The sequence below is a fragment of the Melozone crissalis genome, unplaced genomic scaffold (genome assembly GCF_028551555.1).
Source record: "Melozone crissalis strain CALT ecotype California unplaced genomic scaffold, PUWL_Pcris_2 ptg000059l_1, whole genome shotgun sequence".
NCBI classification, from domain to species: domain Eukaryota; kingdom Metazoa; phylum Chordata; class Aves; order Passeriformes; family Passerellidae; genus Melozone; species Melozone crissalis.
This window is the reverse complement of record NW_026535837.1, coordinates 1,929,947-1,945,269: the sequence shown is the minus strand read 5'-3', so window position 1 is coordinate 1,945,269 and position 15,323 is coordinate 1,929,947. Positions and strand designations below refer to the sequence as shown.

General features: G+C 39.6%; 1 protein-coding gene across 1 annotated transcript in view; it reads left to right on the top strand.

Annotated features, from left to right (window-relative positions):
- BEND7 (BEN domain containing 7) overlaps positions 1-15,323 on the top strand; it is a 46,391-nt gene that overhangs the window by 11,967 nt on the left and 19,101 nt on the right. Inside the window, exons 3-6 of the mRNA XM_054287546.1 lie at positions 969-1,268; positions 6,972-7,094; positions 9,543-9,808; positions 14,675-14,900. Coding sequence (XP_054143521.1) covers positions 969-1,268; positions 6,972-7,094; positions 9,543-9,808; positions 14,675-14,900 — 915 coding nt within the window. The remainder of the gene's footprint in view (positions 1-968; positions 1,269-6,971; positions 7,095-9,542; positions 9,809-14,674; positions 14,901-15,323) is intronic.

Genomic DNA, 15,323 nt, shown 5'->3' with positions numbered 1-15,323 from the left:
TTGTATTAAGTATTCTATAAAGGAAGGTTGATTCATCAGTTTCTAGATCTTACTTATGACATTTGCTTAGGGTATTTGATTTTTCTATTACCAGTAAGGAAACCAGAAGCTTCTTTCTTCAGAAAGGGCAATGAACACTTCCTTATTACTCATGAAATGTAATGTATGCTTTAACAAGCAAAACAGGCTAGTATCTGCCCAAAACACATCTATTCATTGTGCAATCAGCAGTTTCATATGTAAAATTAATACTTAAATGGTGCCAGGCATATTAAGTATGCAACTTTTATTATTTAAATGCCCTGAATTTATTTTAAACAGTCACATTTTTCTGGTATATATTTTCATTTTCTTTTTAGAATCTACATTTTTAAGACATCCAGCAATTCAGCTATCTGCAGTTACACACATATTAGCTACTGTTTAATTTATTCCTGTATAATCCAGTATTAATAAATTCTGTGGAATAAGGAACTAATTCTGTTCATTAAAATCAATAGGTGCAGTGCTGTTCTGCATGTGTGTGGTGCTTTCTGTGCCTTTTTTTTTTTTTTGTAGGATCTATCCTTGAGCATACATAGAGGGTCTGATCCTTTGGGCTTTAGTCAGGGAAAATATTCACTGATGTCAATGCCTGAATAGGATCAGGCTCTTAAAAGGATAGTTTATTTGAAATTGCTGTGGTTGTTATTATTTCCTTCTGGCAAAAAATTTATCTTGCTCATCAAAGCCTTAGAAACAACATCAAGAAAGCCAAGTTCAGCAGGTCTTTCAGGCATGAGAGCTGTCAGCCATGGCTGTGTGAAGGCATAGCCTGGTACATCCCAATGACCACTCAACCATCCCTTTTCTTTCTCCCTGTTATTTATTTATTTGCTCCAACTCTTATTGGCATCTAAAACCACTAATTGCTACCCATTACTGTTTTTGCTAATTTCCAGTGATAACTGTGGCTCTATTTTCATTAGGAGATGAAAGCCGGGAAATTAAAAAACAAATTACAGGGATGAGAAGATTACTGAATGACAGCACTGGAAGAATCTATCAACGAGTTGGCAAAGAAGGAGAAAAACTGAAGGAGGAGCCTCAAGATTTAGACTTAGCCTGGGCCCAGCGCCTGAACCCCCCTGCAGAGTCCCAGGAGAGCCTTCATCCATCCCAGAGCGGAGCCTGGAGTGAGCTGTCACCCCCGGGCAGCCATCTGCCAGGGCAGTACGGAACCAGATCCAAAACATTCCAGAGTCAGGCTCGAACTGTGGCATCCAATGGTATGACCTGTCAGACGCTGAGAATGGTGACTTTGTTCTCTGCTAAGTATCTGCCTTTGTTGTGATGATATATTGTAGCACTGCACTGAAAGCAGTTAGAGTTCAGAGTCTACAAAATGAGCACATGGTTATCACTTCAAAAAGGTGTGAAAGTGGGCACTGTACATTCTGCTACCATCTGTCTTAGCTTTTAAAATGGTGATGGGATAGAATTACTCAATGCCTTTACAAGCTTAATTTCTATACAGTACTTACTAAAACAGCTTTTGTCATTGTTATTAAATTCATGGCTAATTTAATGTCAACCTCTACCACTCCTCTTTGCTGTGAGTAATGTAGCACTGTTGTGACACCACTTGTGGAGCAACATTCTACTGCCTTTCATAAAGGGATGGCAGCAGCCTTATAACAGGACACTGAACTGCAGGTACAAAATTCCATCACAGCCTTAGGCTTTCATTCCAATGAGACTATTGGAGAAAAGAGATGATGGAGTCTACCTGTGAACAGCATGTTCTAGAGTGTGGCCAGTCCAGTACTGGCAGAGAATTCTGCCCTGAAGTAGATGGCAGTGTGCCTTTAAAATGCCTTTTTTATTATTAAGTCCCAGAGAATGGAAGTTTTGCTGCCAGATTAAAAAACTCTGCTGTCAAAACGCCACCATAACAATCTTCTAAATATGGAAGGACCCAAAAATTCATCACACATCTCCTCCTTTGTCCTCAGAGGCCCTGGGCACTGGCAGGGACAGTTCTCTGCATGCACAGAAGTGCCCAAGCCTGCATAGATCAGGTGCCTTGTTCCCAAATCCAGAAAGTGGGTGGAGCAGCACCTCTATCCCCTCAGGGGCCTGATTCAGCATGTGAGCTAAAATGTGTTGACAGGATTTGGCCCTATATGCAAGAAAATGTCAGCTTTGATTTTTTTATATGTGGAGGAAGGATTCAGTTGAGTTATGATCTCTTACAGGTTTGAAGTGGTCAGTGGGACATGGAAGGGTCAGCTTGAGCAACCTCCTGGGCTGGATAGGAGAAATGCCCAGGCTCCCAGCCCTTGGGGGAGCAGCCCAGGAGGCACCTCCCTGTGCAGCTGTCCTGCTGCTGAAAGGAATGCAATCTTTTGGGTTATTACATAAAGGAGGGTGTGGGCCCTCTCCTCTGGCCGCCTTTGAAGAGACAATCTGTGTAGCAGTTGGGTTTGAGGTGTCTGCCTCTGATGGGGATTGTGATCCTGACTCCTGCTTGGGCTCCAAACCCTGGTCTCTAGGGAAGAAAAACTTGTGATGCATTTCTGAGCAGCAAGAAAAACTTTTGATACATTCCTGAGCCCTGAAACTGCTCCTCACCCAGTACACAGCTCTTCTGGGCATTTTAACAGCCTGATTCTCCCCCATCCCTTGCATTGAGAGCCTGAGCATCAAACTCAGTATTTTAGATGTTATTCAGAGATTTAGATGTTATTTTAGATGTTATTCAGATGTTATTCTTAAAAGCTGGGTGTAGAAATGCTGAACAATACTTCAAGGGAGATTTTACTCCTTGGTTCTTACTGTGGTGTTTAAGTTACCAGAACAAAACTGCCAGACATGATGTCATTACCTGGGACTGTCAGGCTTAGCTCATCACTGGGAAATGTTCAGGCATCTGTAGTAGGTGATCTGAGTCCAGAAACTTTCTGTCCACTGTGGATAGATACTATATTAAAAAATGAAGATCTATGTTGTAGGCCACCTGAACTGCTCAAAGTTGAATGTAACAGACACATCAAGTCCATCTCAGTGATGCACTTACCTACTCACAGGGTGAGGTGGTTCAAGGAGAGGCTGGAATAAATGTTTAATAGGTGCTGGTGTAGAAAACATTCATGAGAAAGTTATTGACAGTGATGCCTGGAGAGGGTTCCTAGAGCAGAGGCTAGACAGAGCAAGAGAAATAAAGTAGGGATTTATTAAAAGGCCTTCAAAGGATACACTCTGGGCAGTGCAAGAGCCTGGCTGAGGCTACACCCAAGATGGATGACAGGTCATGAGTTTTTCACTCTTTTATAAGTTTGGTCCATTTACATATTGGGGTTAATTGTCTAATCACAGCTTCACATAATGAAGTCACATTTTCCTAGTTTTGCCCCCCCCAATTTGCTTTTGTTCATACTTTTTGGGACCTGGAAAAGGATTATTTTGTCTTACTAAACTGTGAAGAGAACTTTCTAACACTCTATATGTATTTCAAAGTTATATACTAATGCATGACAGAATCTGAAAAATGTGACAGCTAAAATTTAAAGCATCAACAAAAATAAAAGAGGAACAGAGCAAGCCTAGACATTGCTGCAAAAGAGGGAAGAGTAGGAACATATGTGAAAACCAAAGGGATTTATTCCCACCCAGACTTAAGGTGCTGGTTCCACAAGTCAGGGTGTTAGGTAGACATCTGTGACCCACTGATTTTAGTGGAAGCCACCTGGGACTACAATGAGCACCATGTCTGTCCTATTATAGACAGTAAACTCACACTTGACTTTCATTTCTTGTGTTCTGTACCAAATCCAGCAGTGATACAGCAGCTGAATTACTTTTGGGTTGCATCAAGATCATTCTCACTGGGTAGCTGTTGCATGCTTTCCCAGTATAAACTGGTAGCAATGTTAGTTACAGTGAGTGAATTCCCTCTCAGATCCAGCTGGAAGAAAGCACTGTGCTGGGCTACTTGCTGCTCACGTGGGGGAAGCAACTCCTGTACTTGTGGCATCTCCTTCTCTCACTCACACAGGCAGGTATCAAATTTGCCTGCTGGCCAGCTTCCAGAAGAGAGGGAGATGGCTCTTTAAAGACTCCTTCATAAAAATAAAAAGTCTGATCTCCTTTTAAAATTAAAAATTGATTTATAACAGTTGAAAAGGGTTGCTTTTGTCCTCTAAAAATGATAAAGATAGTGCTTAGAACAATGACTGAGAACACTCTACTAGATATTTCTTACAACAAAATAATTGATCAGACTAGGGAGGATAGAAAGAAAATAAAAAACCCTCATGAATATGTAAGGAGTCAGTAGAACCCTGCTTTGATTTAAAATATTGGTGGTCTCTTTTCCCATTCCCAGTACCTATGGTAGATTTACATGGGTAATTTCTATCAATGCTAATGGGGATTATAAAGTAAATCCCCTATGCCTCAATGGGAAAATAGACCCTGTGGTTTTCCATCAGGAGCCTGTGTGCCTGTGTGTTTTCATTAGGAACATGTTACATTGCAACAGGAAAGATGCACAGGTATTTACTGATACAATTTCTTCAAGTTTTCACATGCAATTCACCATGATGTAGAGCTTTGGTTAAGAAAGAAACAAAAAACACCAACCCTGTTTCCCCCCAGAGTCTTTCAGATATCGTTTCCAGAAGAAACCACTTCCAGAAGCCCTCTAGAATATTGAATCCTGATCAAGAGAAAGGACAGGCTTCATCCCAAGGATCTTTTAGTCTAAAACAACTGAGAAAGGACTGAGGGAAGGATGGTCTCACTTTTTATTTGTCTGTTAATAAAACTCTTCTAAATTCTGAGGCTCCCATTTCTGGGGTACTGCTTGTATTACTGAAAGGTAGAGTTATGCTGGTGCTATTAAATTATAAGTTGTCTTGAAATTCATCTACTTAAAACATGTAGGTGTATTGGTGGAGCCAAGTTGAGGGATTCTGATTAATCTGCTGCAAAGCTAAAGATAACAATTTTTTTTTATCTCTGTACCTGTAACAATGGGCTAAACATTTTATGGACCATTGAAAAGGTAAAATCTCATCCATGCCCCAAGGAACTTCCAATGAATAGACTGTGTACAAAGGAAGGGTGAGATCAAACTAGGCAGAGTCCTGCTGAGTCAGAAGCCTTTTTGTTTCATTTTGAGATTCTCAGCCTGTTTTCCAAGTAACTTCTTAGTATAAAAATAATTTTATTTGCAGCTGAAGCCTTTGAGAGATGAAGCCAGTGGTTCTATTGCATTTGCTAGATTTGCAGGGATTTCGTAAACTACTCCATTTATCTTAATACAATTTTAACAGATTTTATCTGTGTATATTTTAAAATACCAAAATTTGTAATTGCAGGAGTGTGGAGTATCTAAATATTGGAGGAAAAGAGGAGTGTGACACCCAGAAGATGCCAGCTGTCTTTAAGTGATGCATTAGTTTGGCTTTACAAGCAGCTCACCTTTGGAGTGCGACCAGGAGTTTGCTCAAGTCTGATAGATGTTGCTTCAGGTCTGAGGGATTGTATGAAAGGAGGCAGAGAAAAGTGCCTGGAGGTGGCCAAATTTTCAGTTATTTCAAATGAGGATTAAAGTCAGGGGATCTGTGTGGGTCTGATATCAGGGGTCTCTGATGAAAGAACACAACCCAAACCTGAAAAGATATTAATAACCTGGTTTGGCTTCAGAGGAAAGCAGAAGTAATAATGAAAAATGTGAAGATTTATAAGTGGAGATTAAATGAATTGCTTCTGTTCACTTTAGCTAGGTAATGATTAAAGGGCACCTGGCAAGTGTCAGGCTGCAGAAAAAGGGAAATACTCCGGCTGAAGTCCACATGTGACACCAAGTGAGGTTATTTTGTTAGGTGCATTTGTACCTATCTTCATGAAATGGTCATCCCTCCTCCTGCAGTCTTGAGCAGTAAAATAGCCATCAATTTAAATTATTGTAAGGATATTTGGAAAGGAAGGGAGCCAGGGAGCCTCAGCTTCAACCAGATACTGTTAGTTGTTTTGTTTAATTTTGAAATTTCTATTTGCAGCTAGGGATAGCTGTCTAGGGATACAGCTGTCTTAAGCTAAAGTGCAGGGTACAACTATCCTGCAAAGTTTGAAATCCCTCAGCTGTTACAGCCTGTTCTAATTCAGAACAAAAAATGCAAAATTTCTGGAAAGTAAAGCAGTAATAAAAGCACTGCTGAGGGCCTAGAACTAGAACTATGTGAGTTCAGTTAAACACTAATAAGAATTACTAGAGAAAAGGAATGTCTTGAACTACTATATTAATTTTCAAAGGGAAACTCTGGAAATGCCATCTTGTAGGTCACAGTGGTGGAAAACATCATAGAAAACAATTCCACCCCAGCAAACAGAAGAGCAGATTTGAAACCTTTCTTGTGGTTCTTTTCTGTCCTGTTGTTTTGGGTTTTTTTCTCCAAGTAGGTTATTTTATTTTCATTCTCTCTTCTTCACATGGTAAAGAATCACCTGTAAGATTCAAGCAGTTTAAAAATTCCTAGACCCTCATTTTATGTACAGCACAAACCTTTATTGCACAGACTGTCTTCATTCTTTGTAAGACTGTTGCAGGAGCTGGGCTTTTTTATGTGTGTGTGATAAAATAAGTATGTTTGTAATGAGGTTTGGTGCTTTTGTTATTCAAGATGAACCAGCCTGACAATAGAAAGCCCTGCTGTGAGGAGTGCATTATATTCACACTCTGAGCAGTCTTCTCCAGCCCATGTAACATTGCATCCCGACTCAGTATAATTGCACTTATTAGTAATTGAGTAAAAACTAGTGGTCCTTTCCTCTAAAAGGAATCATGTTGAAAATTACTTCCTGTCACGCTTTTGATCTGATTTTACAATCTGATATATTGATCATAGCTTCAAACACCTGCCAGTTGTTGTCTGGGTGATTTTGTGTGGCTTACATCTCACCCATTTCATTCCACTCTCTTTCAGGAGAAATTCCAATGGTGAATTCATCAGTTGGACCAAACTGCTGTACGTGTAATTGCCAGTCAACCCTGCAGGCCATTCTTCAGGAGCTCAAGACCATGAGAAAATTGATGCAGCTGCAAACAGGTACAGTGACCAGTCCCACATGTGCAAACCTGTGCAAGCATTGAGTTGAGGATGGCCCAGCTTGATGCAGGGGTGTTGGATGAGATGGTCTTTGGAGACCCTTCCAAACCCAAACTGTTCTATGATTCTGTGATCTTCCTGTTAGGGAATGGTCCAGGGGATTAAAGTCTGTGTGGGCACTCAGGGAAACCTGGATTGCTTCCTGCTCTCCTACATAGCAGTCAAAGTCAAATTTTCACAGGTTTCTTGGAAATGCAACTTCTACCTTTCAGATCCTTACCTGAAATATGGGATTTTATCTTTAGCCTTTTAAGGCTAAATTGAAAAGAAAATTAATGTGATCAGATACATAATGAGAGCTGGTGGGGAGGTCAATGTGCCCACTTTGTTTTCACAGTGTATTGGTTCAGGGGTGCCAAATACTACCTCACCTGTGTTCTGCTTACCACTTCACCAATCTTAGGGGTAAGAAAAATGAAATTTGAAGGTAGCTGAAAGTTACCAAATAGTTGTTCATTCAAACCTCTTTTAGCTCTGTGGTAGTCTCAGCTGAGCTAGCTACTGCATGTTGTGGCCTCCACCCTTCCTCTGGCTGTGAAGTCCCAGCTTTTAATGTGTATACCAGCAATAATTTGTTCACTGGGGAAAATTACTGTGTCCAGTTTTCTCCTAGGTTGGGAGCTGAAACAGAACAGTGCAGAGCCAGAGGAGTAGTTGAGCCAGCAAGGTAATGAGGATGTGGTAGGTAGAGTTAAGTCATCATAGGCTGATGTGAAGCAGCAGGCTCTGTGCTACCTAAAAATTAGTGTTAACAGTAATGAGGAGGTAGAGCTGTTGGAGATTTTGTCAGCTGATTTACCCATCCAGCATGAGTGATGGGGACTGGAGCCATGGAGGCTTCTCTTGTGGAGAGGCTGGGTAAGAGCTCTGTAAGAAAAGGGAGTGTTGAGTAATTAACTGAAAGATGGGTGGAGTGAAGGGCTGACTAAACTCCTTGTCTCCACAGTGTATAATGTTTGAGTGAGTGATGGGAACGATCAGACAGGTTTTGTAATATCAGTTGGCACACATAAAAATGCTTTTCTAGAAGTCATCAGCTTACAAAGAAGTACACCAAAGCCCAGTTTTACAATTTTTGCTGGTACATGGGATTTTTAATGCAATCACACCAATTTATGTCATTGAAATCACATGGGTGATTGAAAAATGGCTTGTGAGTGAGAGTTAGCAAACTGGGGTCTATGCCAAAAGAGCTGACTCCTCAGTAGCAGAACATTGCTTATTTATTATGTATCTACAGAGTAAGTACCTTTGTTAATTCATGAATCTTTTGATTCACTTGGAATACTTCATATTTTCTGAAATTAAGGTTTTGCAGAGAAAAAAATCATTTGGTATTTTGTTGCTAAAAGAAAAAAAAACCCTAAAATTCAAACCTGTAAGTGAAAGTGTAATAACTTATTTTAGTATTCAGACACCCTACTGTCTTAATTATAAACTACACATCACAGTCTTGTAAATCCTTGCCAGAAATGAAATATTCCAGAAATATTTTAATAAACAATAGTCTGAGGTTTGTTTTCTTCCTGAAGCTTTGTAGATGAGGACTTTTTGTAGCTGGCTCATATCTTGAATGTGTTTGATTTGCATGTAGAGCACTTGTGGCTTTTTCTTTGTTTTGACCTTGATCTTAGTGATTTATCCATACACATAATGGTATCCTGATAGCATTCTTCTGGAGGGCTTGTTCATATTGGTACAAGTTCAGGACTGGTGCCTTAATTTATATAAATGATTGTGAATACTGGAAAATGCAAAATATTGATAAATGTAAAATATGGTTTCTTATATTTCAGAAGTAATACGTGTCAGCTTTTGTGTATGAGCAAAACAAACTGATGGAATTTTGGGTTACTTTTTTTCCCCTCAGAAATTAAACTATTGAATAGTGTTTTCACTCATTCTTGACATAATGGTACTTGAAATGTTCTTGCTGAGCTAATTAACTTGGAGACCACTGTCATAAAAATAACTGTAATTGCATTAGCACTTGTATTATCTTACTTTATCAGGAAGAGATCCTCAAAGAGTGAAATTCTCAGCCATTCAGAGGACACACAAATTAATCATCACTTAAGTGCTTCATGTCACCAGCCATCCAGTGGTCACTAGGAAAAAGAATTGTATTCCTAATTTCCTTAAAATACTGCTCATCAGTATGCCCTGAAAAGCCTCACCACAGAGCTCACTGTCATTATCCCCATTGGACAGATTGGAAAATTATGCAAAGGTGATAAAATTTATTTGTTTCCCATGCACCAGCAGCCCTGAAAATCACATCACTTATCTAGAAAATAAGTTCAGTGAGTCAGGAGTTTAATGGTGCATCTGTGTGGATATTTGTGGGCTTTTGTCTGTAAAATTAATGCACTAATTTCTTTCATTCAGTTGGGACTCAAAACAGACAGCAGCCTCCTGTTCCTCTGATTTGTGCACAGAAGTCAACAATATCGAGAAAGAGAAATAAAAAGAGAAAACTGCCCCTCAAAGTTGTTGAAGCAGTTTCCACAAATAAGAAACCCAGCTCTCCAGAGAATGAGAAGAGGCTGCCAGCAAACTCAGAACAATCAAGTCTGCCAGCAGTTGAACCCCCCCTGAAGCCAGACACCCCTCTTTCAGGGTTTGGAATTATCCTTGAATCAGCTTCATCAGATGTAAGTTAAAATTTTAATATGCAGGATTGCAAGATTTTAAAATATTGACTCATTCAGGAGATCAGTACTCGAGTCACATTGATGCATCTTCCCACTTTTTGTTAGACTGAACTAGCAAATCTTGGGTAGGAGTGAATGGAGATGTTAGGGTTACATGTGGGGAGTGCTCATTACAGGGTTTTGGGTATTTTTTCTCACTTTCACAAGCATGAAGTTTTCCCTTGAGTTCAAGGCTCCTGTTTTTTAAGCTTTTAGTGGAAACTTGTTCATCTCCCCCAATGCCAAGAGCCACAGTTGAGATGAGGAGCCATGAAAAGTGCAAGGTGTGTAAAGCATTCACAGCCCCATCATTGCTGATGAGCCCATGTAATCCACACATGGGTCTTTATCCTGCCAAGGAGTATTTATGTGCTTTTCCTGCTTTTCTAGTCCTGCTGACTTTGGGGGACTCCTCATCTCCATAAAAATTCATATTCAGTCTTTGCTGAATTGGGTCCTTTGGTCTTGATTGCTGTGTGTGCTGGAGCAGGGCCTCAGCACTGTTGATGATGTCAGTGTGACTAAAATGGCCAAAATTTGCCACTCTCAGAATATGCACATTTCCCATAGAAAATTGCAGTAAGCATGTTTTCCTGATTCATGTACACACTGATAGAAATTCCATGTATTGGTGGATGATTGGCTTTGTTTAATGACCAAATTGATGTCATCCAAACCAGTTCACTGACAAGTAAACTGCTCATTAATTTCTCTAATATATTTTTAATTTTGAGCAGGCTCTTTCCAATTTCCTAAGTACTATGAGCTAGAAAAACATAATTAAATTCCGTATCAATAAGCGTAAATGAAAACAATGCAGCAGATAATATTCTATCTTTCTGGAAGAGGGAACTAATAATAAAAAAGAGCAGTCAGGATAATTCAGTTACAGAGATGCAAGCCACACCACTAATTAGGTTGCAGTCTCATGCCACAGAGTCAGTGTAGTGATACAGAGTAACTAGTTTGATGCTTTTTTCAGAGGGTTTCCTTTTGTAGTACTGAGCTTAATAATGTTTGAGGTAAAGGTTTGGGGAGGACTGGTAATTTATCTCCAGCATGCAATTTGTGCTTATAATTTTTCTTTGCTTGTGGCACTCTTGTCAGCTTGAAACACGGTTTTGAAAACAGTTTTGTGCTTGCAATGGAATTTAATTTGGCTTTATGAATGTGTTTCATCGCTGGACACGGTTCTTTGTAGTTGCCAGTTTGACCTAAGGAAAAAAAAGAGAAAACATTTGGCTCATAAATCAGGTCTTCATCTGTCCTTCCATGCTTGAGCCCTTGCTTGCCACAACAGTTGTTTGACTAAATTTACAGAGCCAGAACCTTGAGACAAACAAAATTGATTTTGTTTTGTCCTTAGAAAGAAAACATTTGAGTTCTGAAAACAGATATATTTAATGCAAAAAATAAAATGTGACCTTAAATATTTTGAGAAGGCTTAAGGAAGTCACTTCTTTGAGAACAAATGGCAGCATTATCTTTTTCTACTTTTTTATGAGCATCTCTGGTGTGGTCACAACCAGCATGTCTGTGTGCCTGAAAAACCCTGAAAGACATCTTACAAAGCACCATAAATGAATGTTCCCTTGAGAATATTCCACAGGTTGTCTGTAGTGTGTGCTGTGTCATACATCACCACTGTGCCACTGCTATTTTGCCAACATTTATTGAACTTTAGGAAGAATCCAAGTTTAATGGGTATAAAATCAGGGCTGCCAAAACCAGTGCAATTAGTCCAGACCTGCTGAGATGAAATAGTGCTACTTACAGGGGTGGGAAGTATCTTGGTGAGACAAACCCTCAATCTGGACCATGGATCAGAGAATCTGCTTTTTAAATGCAGTGATCTGATTACAACTCTTAGTTGAACTTGTGTTTGTTTTACAGTTGTAATATTTCATTTATAACCTAATAATTTTTAATATACATGTTACAACCTACTAAAATATCTAGGATTAAATCTCATTCACTGCCTGTTCATTTTAGCACAGCAAAAGCCTTTAACATTCAGGTCTTCTTTATTTTGTTGTTCACAAATAGTTTACCCTCCAGTTCTTTTGCCATGATCATTATCTATTAATAAGTGCTTTTTCTTTGAGAAATTACATTTAGAGTGATCATGAAATTCAAATGGTTACTGATTGTCTTTGATTGAAGAATAGCTAACTACTAAAGAAAAGCAAGAATAAATCGTAGTTTTGCCTCCAAACTGTTTCACTGATATATATATATTCACTGATATAGTAAGAATAAAACAATCAAAACTAAGATAATACTGACTCCTCCACACTGGTAGAATGGTAAGGTTTGAAATGTATTTTACAGCTCTATTGTAGAGTGGTTGGTGCAGCTGCCAAAGTGTAATGCAGGTGTTCTAAGGTAAAACCAGGGAAGAGAGAAACCATGAAAGGAAGAGAAGAGGAAGAGGAAGAGACTCAATTTTTCAGTATAAATAGAGAAGATAATAGCAGGGCCTCATGATTCTTCTGGCTTTTGGGGTTTTAAGTAGGAGATTTCAGAAAAGGTACCACAGGAACAGCTGGCTTTTGGTGAGGGTACCAGCCACAGTGTGGCCAGCAGGACCAGGGCAGTGACTGTCCCTCCATACTCAGCACTGGTGAGGCCTCACCTCAAATCCTGGAGTGAGTTTTGGGCTCCTCACAACAGAGACACTGAGGGTCTGGAGCATGTCCAGGGAAGGGCAATGGAGCTGGGATATTTATCCTGCAAAAAAGGAGACTCAGGGGACCTTATCACTCTCAGCAACTCCCTGACAGGAGGGTGTAGCCAGGTGGGTGTCAGTCTCTTCTCCCAACTAACAAGTGAAATGGCAAGAGGAAATGGCCTCAAGTTGCACCACAGAAGGTTTATTTTGGATATTGGGAAAAATTTCTTCCCCAAAATGGTTGTCAAGCACTGGAACAGGCTGCCTGGGGAAGGGTGACAGTCACCATCCCTGGAGGTATTTAAAAGATATGTAAATGTGGCACCTGGGGACATGGTTTAGTGGTGGGTTAATAGCTGGACTTATTGATCTTTAAGGCTTTTTCCAACCTGAACTTTCCTGTGGCTCTACAATTTCTCTACTCTGGGTGTCTGGATCATTGTGGTCATCTTAGATGACTATCACAAGAAACAGAATAGGGCAGGTATCCTTCATCACCATGTCAGCTGCATTCTGGTTTTTGATTTACATGAAGTAGAATTTTTCCAAGTTGTGAACTTGGCCCGCATTTATTTACTCTTGAAAGTCTGTCACCAGAAGTTTGGAAGTAACATATTAAAAACCCACCTACATTTGAATATTGTCAAATGTCAATAACTGACTGTTACTGGATCCAGCATTTTCAAAGTTCTTGAGGTAAAAAAATCAAAATTTTCATCCAGAACAAGCTGAGGAACTACATTCTTCTTATATTTTTGTTGTTGTTGTTGTTGCTGCTGTTTGCATATTTTAAGATTCTTCATCCTAGCTTCTCAAAGCATGGTAATCTTCAGTTTTATCACACAGTACACATCCATATCCCATGACAGTACATGCTTTGGAAATATTCTACTTGCTGCAATAGTCTCCATACTGATTTTTAGAAATCCATGGGAAAAGAATTACACAGCCAAATTGTTCTTAGACTGGCAGCCCTTTCTTCTGTCTGGACTCAAGATTTTTGCAGGTGATATGATGGGAGATGGCATTTGCTCTTGCTCTGTAAACTGCTCTGAAAATGCATCATCATTGCTGAATATATTTCATGTAAGACAAAAAAAGGGCAAGGCTGTAATGTTGGCTTATTTCCTCACATCATGATCACTGATTGTTTTACCTCCTTGCCAACTTCTAAACAGTATTTTCAAAATTTTAGTTTATTTCCAATGTGTTTTCTAGATATGTAATTATTCTGTGAAGAAGTCTTACCATAAGCATTGTATGGTACTCACAGAAGAAAATTTACAAATGCTCCTCATGTAGTTTCTGATATGTACAGACAGGGGCAGCAAAAAGACTCTTGGTAAGGGGACTTCCTCAAAGGCCTTTGTCTATTTTGACCCTCAGTGTACTTGAGAGGAGACTCTTGTGAAATACAGCATGATTTTCTTTTCTCTTCTTCCCCTCCATTTCACCTTGGCACTCACTTAAATCCCTGTGATTTAAATGTTCACTGTTGAGGATTTTTGTACTGAAATAAACTGTCTGTCTAACATCATCCTCTTCTAAACATGCATTTTGGGACTGTGAAAAGGAGGGACAAATGGGTGCTCAGCAAGTGCTGGCTCCAGGGGCAGCCTCAAACTCATCCTGTGCTGATACTCATGTGGGCCACGTCTTTGCTGGAAGCCCTCTTGGGAAGCCACATGGATTGGGCCAGAATCCCTGCATTTGTGCTTCTTGGAAGTGCCTGGCTGCCCCACAGCACACTTGTTCACAGCATTTGGCAGTGAAACAAGTCCATTAAATGGTTAGATAAATGTTCAAAAAGGATCACTTTGGAGCACTGCTCTGCTATGATCCTGTGCTTTGCTGTTATTACCCAACATTGAAAGGTATCTCCTGTCTTTTTGTGAGCTGTATGCCTAGAAATGATGTCAGTAGTTGTTAACTTTTACAGACATTAGACAAGGAGTGTGATTGTTTGATTTGCCTTTTAAGGTGCTTATTCACTGATGGGGTTTGATTTCAATGAATTAGGCTGCTGTGGTCCTGAATAGCTGAGAAAAGATTGATGGTTTGATGAAGTGATTGTAAAGTCTCACCAGATGCATGATTGAAGTAAAATAATGTCTTTGAACGCTCGTTTAATTAAAACATTTGTATTCTTTTGGTAGCCAGAAGTGCAACTTGCAGAAGGCTTTGATGTCTTCATGCCAAAATCACAGCTGGACTCTATACTATCAAACTACACTCGCTCAGGAAGTCTGCTCTTTAGGAAGCTGGTCTGTGCATTTTTTGATGACAAGACTTTGGCTAATTCTTTACCAAATGGCAAAAGGAAAAGAGGGCTCAATGACAACCGGAAAGGACTAGACCAAAATATTGTGGGTGCAATAAAAGGTATGTTTTCTGCTTCCTTTCCTATGTGTAATTAGAACATATTCTCAGCTAAGGGGATTAGAATTTCTGACGTGTGTTAGGTCTATTAAAATATGCAGTCTTATTTTTATTCCCTTTCATTCACTTGTTAAAAATAGCTTCTACGGGGACAGCTTGTGTTAATTTTAAGCCAGTGATCCTGGTTTCTGAAGTCAGGCTCTAAGGTTGGAAACTCAGTGTTCATGTAAGATCATTATTTTTTCCCCCAGATATCAGAGATGCAAAGAAATCTTGAAAATATAATGACAGTGTAACTGATACACTTCAGTCAAGGTTCTGAGTCTTGCACTTTATTTGACTGTGTCTGCTCTGTAAATTTTTCAGTAGTTGGTGGCTGGATTGGGGAGAGATGGAGGAAGATAATACTGGCATGAGATTAGTTTG